General features: G+C 52.2%; 8 protein-coding genes across 8 annotated transcripts; 4 read left to right on the top strand and 4 right to left on the bottom strand.

Moving 5' to 3' along the window:
- Positions 1–486: 486 nt before the first annotated feature.
- NEDG_02043 (uncharacterized protein) lies at positions 487–1,170 on the top strand (the record flags this gene model as incomplete). The annotated part of the gene is made up of 1 exon (XM_067689461.1): positions 487–1,170. One exon carries the CDS (start codon positions 487–489, stop codon positions 1,168–1,170), a length of 684 nt encoding a protein of 227 aa, XP_067545734.1.
- Positions 1,171–1,251: 81 nt separating this feature from the next.
- On the bottom strand, positions 1,252–2,841 carry NEDG_02044 (uncharacterized protein; the record flags this gene model as incomplete). Its single annotated transcript, XM_067689462.1, has 1 exon — positions 1,252–2,841. One exon carries the CDS (start codon positions 2,839–2,841, stop codon positions 1,252–1,254), a length of 1,590 nt encoding a protein of 529 aa, XP_067545735.1.
- Positions 2,842–3,462: 621 nt separating this feature from the next.
- Positions 3,463–5,031, bottom strand: NEDG_02045 (uncharacterized protein; the record flags this gene model as incomplete). The annotated part of the gene is made up of 1 exon (XM_067689463.1): positions 3,463–5,031. The coding sequence occupies one exon, from the start codon at positions 5,029–5,031 to the stop codon at positions 3,463–3,465; it is 1,569 nt and encodes a 522-aa protein (XP_067545736.1).
- Positions 5,032–5,153: 122 nt separating this feature from the next.
- On the bottom strand, positions 5,154–7,526 carry NEDG_02046 (phosphatidylinositol glycan, class O; the record flags this gene model as incomplete). Its single annotated transcript, XM_067689464.1, has 1 exon — positions 5,154–7,526. One exon carries the CDS (start codon positions 7,524–7,526, stop codon positions 5,154–5,156), a length of 2,373 nt encoding a protein of 790 aa, XP_067545737.1.
- Positions 7,527–7,770: 244 nt separating this feature from the next.
- Positions 7,771–8,529, top strand: NEDG_02047 (40S ribosomal protein uS5; the record flags this gene model as incomplete). Its single annotated transcript, XM_067689465.1, has 1 exon — positions 7,771–8,529. One exon carries the CDS (start codon positions 7,771–7,773, stop codon positions 8,527–8,529), a length of 759 nt encoding a protein of 252 aa, XP_067545738.1.
- A 166-nt stretch (positions 8,530–8,695) lies between these two features.
- Positions 8,696–11,509, top strand: NEDG_02048 (uncharacterized protein; the record flags this gene model as incomplete). Its single annotated transcript, XM_067689466.1, has 1 exon — positions 8,696–11,509. One exon carries the CDS (start codon positions 8,696–8,698, stop codon positions 11,507–11,509), a length of 2,814 nt encoding a protein of 937 aa, XP_067545739.1.
- A 240-nt stretch (positions 11,510–11,749) lies between these two features.
- Positions 11,750–15,058, top strand: NEDG_02049 (DNA-directed RNA polymerase III subunit RPC2; the record flags this gene model as incomplete). Its single annotated transcript, XM_067689467.1, has 1 exon — positions 11,750–15,058. The coding sequence occupies one exon, from the start codon at positions 11,750–11,752 to the stop codon at positions 15,056–15,058; it is 3,309 nt and encodes a 1,102-aa protein (XP_067545740.1).
- Positions 15,059–15,080: 22 nt separating this feature from the next.
- Positions 15,081–15,623, bottom strand: NEDG_02050 (uncharacterized protein; the record flags this gene model as incomplete). The annotated part of the gene is made up of 1 exon (XM_067689468.1): positions 15,081–15,623. One exon carries the CDS (start codon positions 15,621–15,623, stop codon positions 15,081–15,083), a length of 543 nt encoding a protein of 180 aa, XP_067545741.1.
- Between the last annotated feature and the right edge of the window lie 4 nt (positions 15,624–15,627).

Consider the following 15,627-nt stretch of genomic DNA (forward strand, 5'->3'; position numbering starts at 1 on the left):
CACACCGGCTTTTGTAATGCCATCTAAAGCCATGCTGCCCCTATCGACATGTATCGGAACAAATTAATAAACAATCCTACGCCTCCTACACGCCAAACCAAACCCTTACATCACCACAAAAAGAATATAGTTTAAAAAACCAAGACACTCCAACACAAGCAGTTGAAAGGCAAACAGCATCCATCCCGAACCATCCCGAACCAACCCGAACAACAACACTAGCCTTGCGCCACTAGACAATCCAGGCCTGCCACCAGCCCACCAGCAAACCCTTTTCTAGGCACCAAACAGATCGCATGTGTGGTTGCAAGGTTGGGTACTTCTGTGGTTGTACGAGAAACAACCCGAACATCCAGGGCGGCGATTGACAAGAAATAGCCAGAACAAACAGATTGGCTGTCACAACACCATCAACATCATGTTTGGCCATTGGCTCGAAGGTATAAATAGACAGGCCAAGCCGCCCCAAAAACTTGTTTTACCAGCATGCCCCAAAACAACCCAAAAGAACACGGCAACCAGATAGAAGACACTAGACTGCTGCTACAAGAAGAAGACAGAGAGAGAGAAAACACAAATGAGCTGCTGGACACCATTCTCGCAGAAAGCCAAGACGGACAAAAACCCGAACCGATGATGCTACTATTTGCAGCCCTGGAGAAGCTGTCCTCATGGGCCCAGCTAATGCCTTTCCACAAAGTCATCCGAATTAGACAAATGCATGAACAGAAATTCAAAGGCGAGAAATATACTGGAATCAGACAAAAGCTAAGCTACTATGAAACAGACCTGCTCAAAAGAGCGCTGGAGACAGAAGAGGAGGAGTGGAACAGCACGGTAGAAGCAGACATTGTTGAAATACTGCTTGGCCCTTGTGTAAAGAAACAAGTATTTCAATGGCAGAAAAAGGCCAGCAAAGTACCATGGCGGATGTGGCTGGGGATGATCATGTTACAGGTTCAACTAGAGGATCGCATCTGGGGGGTGGCCCTGGAGTTCATCAAACAAACACTGCCAGAGGTTCTGCCCCAAAGCAACTTTACTGGAAAGAAATCAAGCATGATTGAAGAGTGCAAGTTGCTCGACACAATCTGCCAGAGGCTTGACAGAACAGAGCGGGCAGCCAAAAAAGCCAAGAAGGCGGAAAAGCTTGCCAGAAAGTGCCAATAGCCAGCCAAATCTTTATTTGTTCGGCGGGGTAAGGGCCCGCGCGACATTGGGTGGCGGAGGCAGGCTGTGCCCACATCCAACCTAGCCCGACCAGTTTTTCCAGAGTATTATGCTTGGCGTGAAGGTCTCGCTGAGTGTTCCGCCATAGATGGGTAGAATGGTTTCTTTGACGGTGTCCAGCTCTTGTTCAGAGAAGACGGTTTCACCAATCATCCTTAGCTTTTCGTCCACCCAGAACACAGCAGTGTGCGGCTTCCCGTACCTACACCCCCACAGAAGCCCAAATATGGCCACGTCAGGGGTTTTTGGAACCGAGGCCAGATATTCTATATAAACGGCGGAGAAGGCGTTTTCAAGAATGAATGGGTGCATAGGGCCATCGCAGGACAGGGCTCCCTCCGACTCATGCCCCATGGAGACACAAATGTCACCAAGCGCCCCCGGGACCCGAATATTCTGCAGCGGAGGGAGAAGGTCGGCATGAAAGACCTGGAGAAGCAAAACCAGCGGAAGGTATTGGACAAAGCTGTAGAGGATCCGGGAAGGCGGGTGGATGCACATGGTTAGAATAAACACGTCAGTAGCCGATATGCTATACCAGATCGTATCAGAGGCCGACCAAGGAGCGTCCAGATTTCTCCAAATGGTTATCGACCTCAGAGAAGCACCTTTGCCAATGACACTCGATGCAAAGAAGTCTACGGTTCGCTCGCAAGTGTTTGAAAAGTCCAGCAGGATCTCGGGGTTCCATTTGCCCAAGGCAGTCTCCGAGATGTACGGGGCCGGGTCAATGGAGGGGTCTATGGCTATATAAAGCAAGTGGAAGTAGAGAAGATTGGGCCAGGTAGCCACTTCCTGTATAAGTGCCTGGAGCACTGGCAAAGAGACATAAATGGTAGTGTTGGAGTCCATCTGGTAGTTTTCTCGGGCTTGGTTAAGTAGGGACTCAGAAGCTTTGCATTGGGCATTGATGTCGGCAAAGAGCATTCTCCATTCTCTGTACAGGCTTCTTTTTTCAGGAGACGCCTCCTGCTCCTCCAGGGCCGAGGCTTTCTTGTCGAGGAGGCCAAACACAAAGTCTTGGTAGTTTTTAGTCATCCCGCAGCCCATGCCAGAAATCGTCTGAGCCACCTCGTTGCAGAGGTCCTTGATGCAAAGAAGGCTATTTGGGTTGACAGACTTTGCAATTACCCCATCAACATATTCCAGGACGCCATTAAGGGCCATGTCCGCGCTAAACAGGCGGCCGTGAACAAACAGATACTTTGCCTGCTGGCTTTTGGCTAGTTCTTTCAGCAGGTTTTCAGGCGTGGTAAAGTATGGAAGAAAAACGGAGCCTGCGCCCCACACAGGAGGTGTGTCTTCAGCGTGGATGAGTAGTTTAAAGCACCGCTCGTCAAGGTCAGAATCGTTCCCGGGCAACAGTCCATGGCTTACGCGTGCTTTGGTTAGTTCAGCATTGGTATTTTCCAACAAGGCCGTGTCCGGGGCCGTGTCCGGGGCAATGCCCAGCATATCTGGGCTATCTGAGCTATCTGAGTCAGAAGTGTCCAAATCAGAGAGCAGCGGCTTTGAGAGGGCACAGAAACTCTGGGGTAGCATAACCAACAGACATAGTATAAGATCTGACACAGTAAGTCTTGTTCTGTTTTTATTGAGCGACTCTGGCATGGGCAGATAGGTGTGGGCTAGCAATTTAAATCTATTTTAAAAACTAGCAAAGTGATAACAGGGCCTGTCAATGTCTCCGAGCTAGGCCAAGCACAGGCTAGAAGAAAAAGTCGCTGAAAAAGTATTCCCTTGACGATACGCGGGTGGTGTGTACATAGAACATCACCAGTAACAAGGAAGCAAGGGATGGAAGAGCTTCCCAGCAGAAAAAAGGTTTTTGTAGGGGAAAGAGTGGCGTGTAGACACTATAAAAGATAGAGAGCAGGAGTATCCGCCAGAAGCAGAAGCTGTGCGGTGTGAAAAGAGGGTGGAAGTGCTCGATGCCGTACCCAGGTGGAGGAATGTCAGAGTTGTTCAGGATGTACCTCCATACGAAGCGTTTAGCTAAAGATGAGGTGCTGGAAGAAAAAGGACCTTTGTTGTGTTCTGCGCCCGCTGAGGAGTATCCGTACGTTTCTTTGTACTTCAGCTGACTCTTTATCTGTTTTCGGAGGTCTGCCCTTCTCTCTTCGGTCGTAGACATTTCCTCTTAATTGATTTATTGATTGTGGGGCTTGGTAGATATGGCCGGTGGGTGGCTTGGTCGGTGGGTGTGGTAGAGGTGGGTGGCTGGTGTTCGGGTTAGGGTGTGTGGTAGAGGTGGGTGGCTGGTGTTCGGGTTAGGGTGTGGTAGAGGTGGGTGGCTGGTGTTGAGGGAGTCTCCCACATAATTGTACCATCTATGGAAAGATGGCCAATGTTGGGGTGGAGTCTCTGAAACAGGTTGATGTGTGGCCTGGTCAGGGGCCGGGGGAGGGGGAGGCCCAGATTCTTGACCCAGATGTTGAGGTTTCTTACAGAGCAGGCAAACATCGACGTCCAGCTAAGGATCTGGTGGAGGTAGATGTAAGTTTCAATGGTTGGATCTGCCAAAAAGACGTCGAGGCGGTGTATTTGGTTGCTTAGGAAGAAGCTCTTCACCCGGGCCTCTGAGAGTGTGTGAACAATGGTCCAGAGGTTATCCACAGCAACTTCGAGGTGGCCCATTGTCTCTGCCAGCTTAACAGAAAGAACGTGGAGGAGTACCTCCCACGAAAGAGATACTGACACAGCGGCTAAGGCGACCAGCTGCCTGAGACCCTTCATATGGGCCAGCGAGCACACACAAGAGGCAGGCTCTGGCTCGGCTATTTCCACCACCCCAATGGCATTCAGGCTGTCTATCTGGGCACTTTTAAGTGCAGACAGCCCAGAGAGCGGGGCGTGGCTAATGTTTAGGCTGCCAAGATGTGCAAAGTCAAAGTGGCCCAAAACCAGGGCCATGACAGTTGGTGAGACACCATCCAATGACAAACTGCTCCATCGAACTCTTTTTCGGGCCTGGGAGGTTTTTCGGGTGGCAAAAGCGATGTTTTTGATGCCGATATGTTGCAGATTCGGCCACTCTGCAGCGTGTTCCAGGACCACCTCTAGCACCTCGCCCTGGTTCTGGGGGCTTTCCAGCCCCCTCCTTTCGTGCTCCAGGGCCGCGTGGTTTGCGGCCATTTGCTGAATCAGATCGGCCCATTCACTGCCCAGGGGGTAGATGGTTTTTACGCGGCTAATTGACTCGGTGAGAGTGTTCAGGATGGCCACAGGCAGGCTGCCATAGTTTCGGGTTCCAAGAACATCAATCCGGGCCACTTCATTAGCTAGACCGATAGAAACCCTCTGAATCTGCGAGATGAACGGGTGTCTGTTCCTGAGGCGGCGGGTGGCGTCGTTTAAGGCCTGAATGAAGCTTTCCATGAGGGGTCTAAGCACCCGGGCGGCATCAAATGGGCATGTGGTGGTGATGGTAAGGCTTTTTTCCGGGGCAGCGTGGCTAGTGGTGCACCACGCCCTGATTTGCTCGGGGGTGTACAGCGGGAGGCAGACATAGTTCTTTTTTTCCTTCATCTCATTTACCAACTGCCAAAAGGTTTCAGTGCTTTTTTTTTGGAACACTTTGGACAAATGTTGCATAACTGCTTTCTTGGTTGCAGTGGGGGTTGCAGGATGCTCGGAGGAGCTTTTGTCCGCATTTGTCTCGGCTGTGCCAACGTAGCAGACAGACTCAGTGCTTTCCTCCGAGCACAGCGCCCAGGCCCTTAGAAAAAGCAGGTCAGCAACCAGGTGTCTCGGGCTGGTTCGGTGTCTCAGCCTTTTATCTCCAGAACCTTTCCACGACATTGTTCTTATTTTTTCAGATTTCAGGTATTGAAATAGTTCTTGTGCGTGTTTGTAACGAGGTGGTTGTGGTGTGCCGGTGGCAAAGGATGGTTTGGTTTATTGTGGGCCTGTGCAGCACTTCTTTACACCCCTCCCCTCAGGCCCTGGCGGCTCGTGGGCAGGTGGTTTGGGCTCCATGCGCCTCTTTTTCCAAAGGCCCGAGCTAATTCACCAACAAGGTAGAAAAGATAGCAAACAAAGAGGAAGCCCCCCTCAAAGATGGTCCGCCCCGAGAAAATAAACCACATGAGAGACTGCCCCATAAACCAAAAGTTGATGCAGCAGCATAGAGTGGTGCACACCCCCTGGAGCAGCACCACCACCCGCCAAACGCCTACCCCGCCCGGGCCAAGGACCCAGGCGGCGTACAGGCACGGAAGAAAGACGTCAGCAAGCACAAGTGCCGCAGACACCCCGGGAACGGACTTTTCCGTAAACAGAAAAGCAGCCTCCCAGTTAATAGAGGAAAGGTTGTGGTTGTGTCCGGTGGCAAAAAACATCATTTTGAGCAAAAAGAAGCAAAAGACGCCTTTGACCTCTTCCCGGCCCTCCAAACACGCCAGGCCCTTAACGAGGGGGCAGAACACAAGGACCATGTACATTGCCGACCACGGCGAGTAGAGAAGAACTGGGAGAACCTCTGGGGCCAAAAAAAGAAGCACGCAGCACCCCCCGTGAACAACTTTTTCCGAGAACAACCTGTGCCCGCACAGTGCCGCCACAGTTCGGGTAACTGGCCTACTACCCCGAACACCTTTCCTTATTTGGAACTTTTTACTGTAAAAGGAAATCACAAAAACAAAGGCGGCTACCAAGAAAAACCTGCTCAACACAAGCGACTCTGTCCCCAAAGGCGCCTTCCCAATCCAGCTAATCACCCGAAAACGGTCCTCAGAGTGCAAGGGAAACTTTCCCACCATCAAAGCCCCCGGAAGCGCCAAAATCTGCCAAAACAAGCTGCCAGACCCGAACACCGACCCGAGCACCGACCCGGGCCCGAACACAGCAATCCCGAAACAGATAAGCAGAGAAATAACATCTTCATGAATGATGGAAAAGACCGAGTGCGCAACCATAAAGATGGCTAGATACGAAAGAAGCATCAGTGGTGAGAAAATCTTCACCCCCACCACCCATCCCTGCACAAACACGCACAAAAACATAACCCCAACTGAGAAAATCATTCCAGGCACTGAGGACGTATGGAACAGGGCGTGAATCTGTCTCCCCAGCCGGTCGCTTTCTTTTACCAGGTCTGAGGCAGCAGTAGATGTGTTTTCGGGATTTTCGGGATTTTGAGCATTTTCGGGTTTTCGGGGTTGTGCGGGAACAGGCGTTTTTTGCAGGAGCAGAGCAAGGACCGCCTCCTTCCTGCTTATCTCTTGCAGGTGCAGGTCCCGGTACTTCTCCTCCGGAAGCACGCCAGGGATCAGGGTCCCTGGGGCGTTGTACGGGGTGGGCAGGCCTATAAGTGCACAGAGGGTGGGAAGAATGTCATTTTGCGACACAACGTTCACGGGCTCGGCTATGTTTAGCTGCTTGGCCTCGGGGGCGTATGTTTGGTAGACCTCTCGTGCCTCACTGGTGGAAGAGCTTTTGTCAGCAGAAACCCCCTTTCCAATCAGGAGAAGAGACGCTGCGCGTTCTTTGAAGGACGTTCCTCCGTGCGACCCGTCATCATTCACCCCGTGATCAGAAAGCACCGCAATAAGCGTTTCTCCATCTTTGCCCATTTCTTGGTAAAGGCTGTAAATGAAAGAGTCAGCCATTTTAAGGGCTGTTTTAACCTGCGGACTGTTGGTGGTATACGCGTGGCCGTACGAATCAGGCGAAATCAGGTGAATCACCACCAGATCCTTCGTTTTGAGAGCTTTCAGGGCTTTGTCCATTAGCTCGCTCTCTGTTGCAAACGAAACAAGTCCGTAAGGGTGGTAGGTTTTCTCAGCATACCTCTTCACCTCCGGGAAGATGTACGTCCACGTCTCGTCCCCAAAAAAGACAAAAGACCTTCCATCCCCCACCACCTGCGAAACAAAGTTGTCAGCGGTACACTCCTGCTGCTTGAACGACTTCTGCGCACAGAGCAGGGTTGTAGGAACACCTGAAAAGACCGAAAACACCCGCATGGCCGTTCCTGTCGGCAGGTCTGCAATGCTAACGGCCTTGTAGATGTCCTCAGAGGGAATGTCTTTGATTCTTTTGAAGTTTCCGTGGTAGAGAGACTTAGTAGCTGTCTCGTACATTGCATCAGCCCGCAAGCCATCAACCACAACCACAATGCTCTTCTGGAAAAGCGGGCTCCTCTTTTCTCTGTTTCTTTCAGAGACTGGAGCCTTCTCAACAAACAGGCTCTGGGCGTACAAAACCATTGCAGCAACCCACGCAACAAACACTGCCACAGCCACTGAGAAGCCACCAGCTCCATTCGTCAGGTTAGTTCCTCTGATCACAAACATAATGAAAATTAGTTTGAGGTTTTTCCTTTTAGGGCTACCGCCCCTCTTCAGTACCACACCCCGTACCCCCCCCTCACCACAAACACCGTACCCCCTTCAGCAACACACACCGTACCCCCCTCAGTACCACACCCCGTACCCCCCCTCACCACATACACCACACACACCACACACACCACAAACACCACACACACCACACACCGTACCAAACGTATAGAATTATTTTTATTTTTATGCCCCAGTAATGGACCCGAACACTGAAGGACAACAAAACGCCGAGAAACAAGACAAAGGCCAAAAGAAAATGCAAAGAAGGCCAAAGGAGGAGAAGAAATGGATCCCAAAGACTGGCCTTGGAATACTCGTTCAGAAAGGAAAAGTCACTCTTGATGACATCTACACCAACAGCTACACCATCCAGGAGTCAGAGATCATTGACTTCCTCGTTGGAGCCAAGCTGAAGGACGACGTGCTCTGCATTAAGTCCATCCAGAAGCAAACCAAGGCTGGACAAAGAACCAGGATAAAGGCTGTCGTTATAGTGGGAGACGGTGCAGGAAGCATCGGCATTGGCGTAAAGTCAGCTAAGGAGGCCAGGCTTGCAATAGAAAAGGCAACAGAGGAGGCCAAGTGCAAAATGCAACCGGTAGACTTTGGATGGTGGGACAGACCCGTGGGCAACCCCCACACCGTCAAAGTGAAGGGATCAGGAAAGTGTGGAAGTGTCAACATTACCCTTACGCCTGCTCCAAAAGGTACGGGTATTATTGCTGCTAACATCCCCAAGAGAATCTTCCAGATGGCAGGCATCAAGGACATCTTCACAGCCTCAGCTGGAAGAACCTCAGCGAGTGAAAACTTTGCCAAGGCAACCATCTACGCCCTCCAGAAGTGCAACAGCTTCTACACCCCTTCCAACTGGGAGGCACCAGAGGACATCCCATCCCCCCTCCAGACCTACCACGAGATTATCACCGAGTTCCAAAAGAAGCTGGTCCTCTAGTGGAATGGCGTGGCAGTGGCAGGAGCGTGAAAAGGTGCGAATGAGAAATACGTACGGATGAAACATACGTACGGATGAGTACCGTCTGGTAATAAAGATCCAGTGAGAGTAGTTTGTCTTTGGGCTGTGGCTATTAATTGAGCGTATTTTCTTTTCTGTTTTTAGGATGAAGAGGGAGAGAGAGGAAGACAGTGAGGAGGAGGTTTTTGAGCGGCGGAGAAAAGTCCACAAGCAAGAGACGAAAGCAAAAGATGAAATAGAGGATCTTTTTGAAGAGGCGTCTTTGCCTGAGGAGTCATCAGAGGAAAGAAGCGAGGAAGTTATGCACTGGGGAATGGGCGGTGCAGCCCGTGCAGGCATCCTCCTGGAAATCTTTGGAGACGGCTCGGACTATCTTGGGGTGCTGGAGTCTCTTTCACAACCTGCACCTGCCCCCGCCCGAGCAGAAACACGAGAGCCCGAGGCAGCCCCCCTCGACCAGGCAGAGACCGTTCTAGCAGTAACTGAGCAGGTGGTCGAAGCGGTTCGTTCAATGGCCAGGCAAACAGTTAGGCCCATTGTTGAAGGACTGCTCCAAAAACAGGCCAAAGCTGAAATTCTTCTGGAGGCAGATGCCTGCCTCACGACGCCCGAGGAGTACCTCTCAGTGCTTAGAGCTGAGAAGCTCATTGGGGCGTGCAGAGAAAAGGAGAAGATTCTTAAGCGGATGCCCAAAGCAACATCTGCACAGGTCCAGGGCATTGTTTCCTGTGCAGGATCTCTGAGCACGCCTGAGGACTATACCCGGCTTGTCAGGTATGTCCACCTACTGCAGCACCCCACAGCTACTGACCAGGACAGAGACCTTGCCCTATGCGTTACCAAGAAGGCGGCTTCAGTGTCTGGGCCAGTGTCTGGGCCGGTGTCTGGGCCGGTGACAGAGGGCCCGAAAGGTCTGGTAGGTAATCCGTGGCTGTTGAAAAGGGCCATAGAGATTGGTGTTTGCACGTCCGAGCTGCAAGTACATGGCACGGCCCAAGGTAGCATCCCAACCCAAAGAATATCAGGGATAGATATGGTGCTGATCAAGTTTCTAAAGCCTAGAGGCCTGGTCTATAAGATAGTCATTGACAGGGAAGAGATAGTTAAACGGCTAGTGGATCAGGTCTTGGTCCCGGCCCCTGTTTTGGCCCCTGAACTAACCCGAACCTCCGAACACAGTACCTCCGAACACAGTGACTCTGAGAACAGTGACTCTGATGGGAGTACCTCTGGGGAGGGTATGGGGGCGTATGAAACTGCCATCCAGCACTTCGTTGACAAAGCAGCTGATGAGATAAGCCGGGGTATAGACAGGGAACTGGCACAGTCAGCAGAAGAAACATTGAAAGTAGCTATCTTTAGGAGGATAACAGATCTTCTGGAGGTTGAAAGTGAAGGACTAAGCGTTAAAGGTATCTGGTTAGATAGAGGAAAGCTCAGGTACACAGTTAAAGACTCTCATGGCGCTGTGGCAAAGTGTGGCTTGGCTGAAAGAAAGGAGGACGCCTCTCTTGGCCTGGAGGAGGAGACAAACCGAATGGAGGTTTTAGGACTCACGGGAGCGGGGTACAAAATGAAGCCTTTCCTCAAAATACGCCGGGCCATATACGTCCCCCAGGAGCTTCTTGCCCTAGTTGGGGGGCCCAAAGACCTTTCAAGCGCCCTCTGCTCCTTCATTCAAAATCCTCTCTCGGGCATTCAAAGGGCCCTTGCCACCGAAAAGCCTCTTCCCTCGCTCACTCTGCTCCAGCAAATGCTTAAAAAAGAAGACGTTGCTGAGCTGTGGCAGTATGCCACCATCTGCCACAAGGCCCAAAAAGAAGCGCAGAACACCACGGACGAGCACTATTTAAGAAAAGATTTGATGGAGTACCTGAAAAGTGGCGGAGAAATAGAAGAGGTCCGGGCCGAAAAGAACCTCAAAAGCGAAGAGGTCAGAAAAATCATCAAGGGAACAGCTGCCCCCCACAACGGATGCAAAAGCCTGCCCTTCCACCCAGACATAGAGAATAAGGTCCTTAAACGGGCCTACAAGCACTGTGCCGATAAGCTCAGGAGCGGTCATGCACAGCCAGAGCGGGAGATAGATGGGAGGGAGGAGTTTATGATCACTAACGCCGTAACGGAAAGTGAGCTTCTGTCAATGGAAACTAAGTGGAAGCTTTCTTCGGGTGTTGAAATACAGCTCCCGGGCAGAACCCTGGAGGGTATCATTACCTACCTTGGGACAGACCTTTCTTTGCAGCTAGCTAATGGAATGAAAGCAGTCCTTCCCTCAGAGTTTCGGGACAAAGCCTCCTCCTTCCAGGCGGGCCAGAGGCTTACGGTGACGATTGTTCACGTAGACCTGGTCCAGCAGCGGGTTCTAGTGAGGGAGGAGCGAGGAACGGAGGCTTCGCCTCTACGGGCTATTTCACACTGGCGGGTAAAGGAGCTATCTACCAAAACGGCCCTGCGCCATCTAAAGGAGAAGCCTTTTGGCAGCTACCTCATTCGGCCCTCCTCGACCCACCAGGACTCTTTAATTGCTATCATCCGAATCACCGAGTGCCCCGAGCCCTGTCTCTGCGCCCACGTGCGGATACGAGAGCACCGGGACTCTTACGAGGTGGAGGGAAAGCGGTTCAAGGACCTTGATGAGGTAATCTCACAGTACATCTCAGCCTACCTGAAAAACGTTGGCTACGTTACCTGCCAGAAAAGGTTTACTTCAGAGCCGCTTGAAAAGATCAAAGCAGACGTAAAACGCCTTTCCACCACTGAGAGCACGATTGCCTACGCCTTTTCCATCTCAGCAACTAGCCCAGGCTGTGTGTCTTTTGTCTTCTCTCCGAAGCCCGGGGAGGCTACTGAGCTGCTTCTTTACGTTGTGGAGCAGGGCCTGTTCTTCAACAAAAAGATCTTCAGAAAGCCCGAAGACTTTGTTAACTACGTAAAGTCAAGGGCAGGCACGGGTTAGTCCGCTTTTTTCGAGTGTTTTGGGGTTGTGGGGTTATGTTCGGGTTGTGGGGTTATGTTCGGGTTGAGACCTACCACTCCCGTACCCCAAAACACCGAAACACCCCGTACCTCAAAACGCCCGAAAGCCCGAAAGCCCGAAAGCCCGAAACACCCCGAACCTCAAAACACCCGAAAAAAGCGGAAAACCCGAAAAAAGCCCCAATAAAAAGCGCGAATTTTTCTTTGCTTAAATATTCCAATGACTGAGACGCGTGCACGAGAGAGAGAGAGCAGAACAGACACATGGGCGTTCAGAGAGGCTGTGCCTGGAAACCTTCCACCCAGAGACCCGCGGTACTTTGACTTCACAGAGGCGTTCCTCCGGGAGAAAGGTCTTAATAGGCACCACATTGGCTCGTTCAACTACTTCGTTGGAACGGAAATCAAGCACCTCCTTCAAACGAACAACTTCATTGACTCTGACGTAGACCCCACCTTCTTTCTGAAGTACACAGACATAAGAATAGAGCCCCCCTCAATCGAAGAAAACATGGTCAAGCGGTACATTGCTCCGGAAGAGTGCCGGGCTAGAAACCTGACCTATGCCGGGGACATCCTTGTTGACGTAGAGTACACCCGAGGCAAAGATGTAATTATCTCCAGAGGCATCATGATTGGAAGAATCCCAATTATGCTGGGATCCGAGCTCTCCTTAAGACAAGCTACGTTTCCAGATAGGCAAATACCAATCAAAGCGGGCACAGGACTGCTCAAGGTAAAGAACCCCTACTACACCAGGCCAAAGGGCGAGTGTCCTCATGACATAGGCGGGTACTTTATCTGCAAGGGGGTGGAAAGGGTTCTTCTGATGCAGGAGCAGCTAGCTAAAAACAGGATTTTGGTTGAGGTAGATTTTCGGGGCGACTTGTGTGCAGTAGTCACCAGCTCCTCTCTGGAGCGCAAAAGCAAAACCAAGGTCGTCCTAAAAAAGAAGCTTCTCTACCTCGCACACAACTCCTTGGTTGAGGACATACCCCTCCAAGTGATTATGAAAGGCCTTGGGGTATCTACCGACTTAGAGATAGAGCTTTTGGTGGGAAGGCCTCTTTCTGCCACGGCCAAGCCCCGGACCACCCTGGAGGCTCTTGCGTGGATTGGGGAGAAGATTAAAACCCGGGCGGGGGGCATAGAGGAGGCGCGCATTCTTCTCTGTGACATCATTCTAGCCCACGTCCCAGGGTCTGCCACGGACATGCGCGCCAAAGCTGAGTATTTGGCCGTGATGGCTCGGATGCTTCTTGAGCAAAGCGAGCAGAGAGGTGGTGACTCGTCACAGAACGACAAAGACTTTGTTGGCAACAAGCGCATTGAGCTAGCGGGGCAGATGCTGTCTCTGCTCTTTGAAGACCTTCTCAAGCGCTTCAACGCTGAGATGAAGAAGTCTCTTGACCGGGTTCTCTGCAAGAGAGCAAGGGCCCAGGAGCTTGATGCCCTGCACTTTCTTGTCATGAACCGGAACATTATCACCACCGGCCTTCTCAGAGCCATTTCCACGGGGTCCTGGTCGCTCAAAAGGTTCCGGATGGAGAGGGCTGGGATTACCCAGGTTCTCTCGCGGCTCAGTCGGTTGTCCGCGATTGGCATGTGCTCCCGGGTCAGTTCACAGTTTGAAAAAACCAGGAAGGTTTCAGGTCCTCGAGCTCTGCACTGCTCGCAGTGGGGCATTTTCTGTCCTGCAGACACCCCCGAGGGCGAGGCCTGTGGGCTGGTCAAGAGTCTAGCCACGCTTACAGAGATATCCTCGGCCGAGGATGAAGGGCCCGTGCTTGACGTTCTTTCTTTTCTTGGCATAGAAGATCTTAGCGTTATGGGCGTCGATGCCCTTGAGATGACCAAGTGCTGGGTGAACGGAGTCATTGTTGGCGTCTGCAGGCACCCCGAGCTAACAGCGAGGAGCCTTAGAGGCATGCGCCGGAGCGGCCAGGTGCCCAATAGCATTGGCATCTGGGTGGCTGAAGACCTGTTTATCTCAACGGAAACGGGCAGGCTCTGCCGCCCGCTTATTATTGTTGAGGGGGGCGTTCCCAAGCTATCCCGAGCTGAAATGGACTACCTCCGGGACGGCTATAAAACGGTCCAAGACTTTTTCAGTGACGGGCTCATTGAGTGCATCGACCAAAACGAAGCCAAGAACTCGCTCATTGCTGTGTGGAGGGAAGAGGTCACCCCGGAAACCACCCACCTTGAGCTTGATCCTTCGGCAATCCTTGGGTACGTTGCTGGCGTTATCCCGTACCCCCACCACAACCAGTCCCCAAGAAACACCTACCAGTGCGCTATGGGGAAGCAGGGGGTTGGCATAACGGGGGTGGACCTGAAAAGAAGAATGGACGGGGTAAACTTCTTCCTGGCAACGACCCAGAGACCCCTGGCCGCAACAAGGTCGATGGAGCTAATTGGATACAACGACCTTCCTGCTGGACAGAACCTGACCATTGCAGTAATGAGCATGTCAGGGTACGACATTGAAGACGCCATTGTTCTGAACCAGGGCTCAGTTAATCGGGGCGTTGGCAGGGCGCTGCTTTTTAAGACGCACGCTCTCTCGTTAAGGATGTATCCTGGCGGGGGCGTGGACACCATTGTTGGTGACGGCATTCCCTCCCCGGGGCTGAAAGTCTCTGAGGGCACCACCTTCATTGATCGCCGAACGCCTCTGGGCACCAAGGCCGGGGCTATCTACCGTGGTCTGGATGGGGCAACCGTTGAAAAAACAGCACTCCTTCGCACGGGCGACGATCTGGTAACGATTAAAACGGTTCTTAAGGAGCACCGGATCCCAAGAGTTGGCGATAAGTTTAGCAGCCGCCACGGGCAGAAGGGCGTGGTTGGCCTGATCCTTCCCCAGGAGGACATGCCTTTCAACGAGTCGGGGATATCCCCAGACCTAGTAATGAATCCGCACGGGTTCCCATCTCGGATGACCGTTGGAAAGATTCTTGAGCTGGTAACGGGGAAGTGTCTTAGCCTCGGCTCCAAGCTCCTTGACAGCTGCTCGGCCACGGCCTTTGGCGGGGTTAGGGCGCGGGATATAGCTGATGAGCTTATTGCCCTCGGGTACAGCGAAACGGGCAAGGAGACACTGACCTGTGGGACCTCTGGGAAGAAGATTCCCGTATCGATCTTCTTTGGCCCGGTCTTTTATCAGAGACTGAAGCACATGGTCAGCGACAAGATGCATGCCCGTGCACGGGGGCCCAGGGCCGTGCTCACGAGGCAGCCCACCGAGGGCAGGTGCCGCGACGGAGGCTTCAGGCTCGGGGAGATGGAGCGGGACTGTCTTATTGGCTATGGGGCCTCGGAGATCCTAATCGAGCGGCTGGTTATTTCTTCGGACAAGTACACCGTTCACCTCTGCACCAGCTGCGGGCTACTGGTGAGCCGGGCAGGGTGTCCTTCCTGCCGGACGCCTTCGCTGCAGGTCCTGCAGCTGCCCTATGCCTGCAAGCTTCTTTTCCAGGAGCTTATCTCAATGAGAATAGCTCCACGCATCACTCTGAGAGAATAGGCGGTGTTTATTGGGCAGGTGCCTATTTCCTTAGGAAGAAGACGTAAATAAAGAGGAGGATAAATAGAGCTGAGAGTCCTTTGAAGAGGCGGTAGTCTGAGAGGTACCTGTTGGAGATTTGGTCCACCACTCGATCGGAGAGCCCAAGGTACCCCAGGCCCTCTTCAAGCTTCTTTCGGCTCTGTGAGAGGAACGCCCGCTGCTTCTCCAGGGAGGTAACTGAGTTTGAGGCTATTTTGATGTAATTGCTGAGGTTAACGCTGTTTCTGGCGTAGTAGTCGTCTGGGGCCTCTCTCATTTTGGTGTATGCGTCCTCTGAGGCCCCAGAGATCCTGATAACGTTTAGTCGGTTCGTGCAAATACTCAGTCTCTTGGTGAGCGCGCTGTAAGCCAGGGCCCCCTCCGCGCCTGCTGTGAGAAGAGCTTCTTTGGAGGCGGCAAGTTCCGTTTCAAAGAACTTTCTTGCCTCTTCCAGGGCATCTATGTTTAGGTCGGTGCTAAGTGCTTCTTCCGTTGAGGCAGCTATCCTTTCCAGGCGACTAATGCTTTCCTTTAGCTTCCGCATGTTT

The sequence above is a fragment of the Nematocida displodere genome (genome assembly GCF_001642395.1).
Source record: "Nematocida displodere strain JUm2807 chromosome Unknown 12, whole genome shotgun sequence".
NCBI classification, from domain to species: Eukaryota; Fungi; Microsporidia; genus Nematocida; species Nematocida displodere.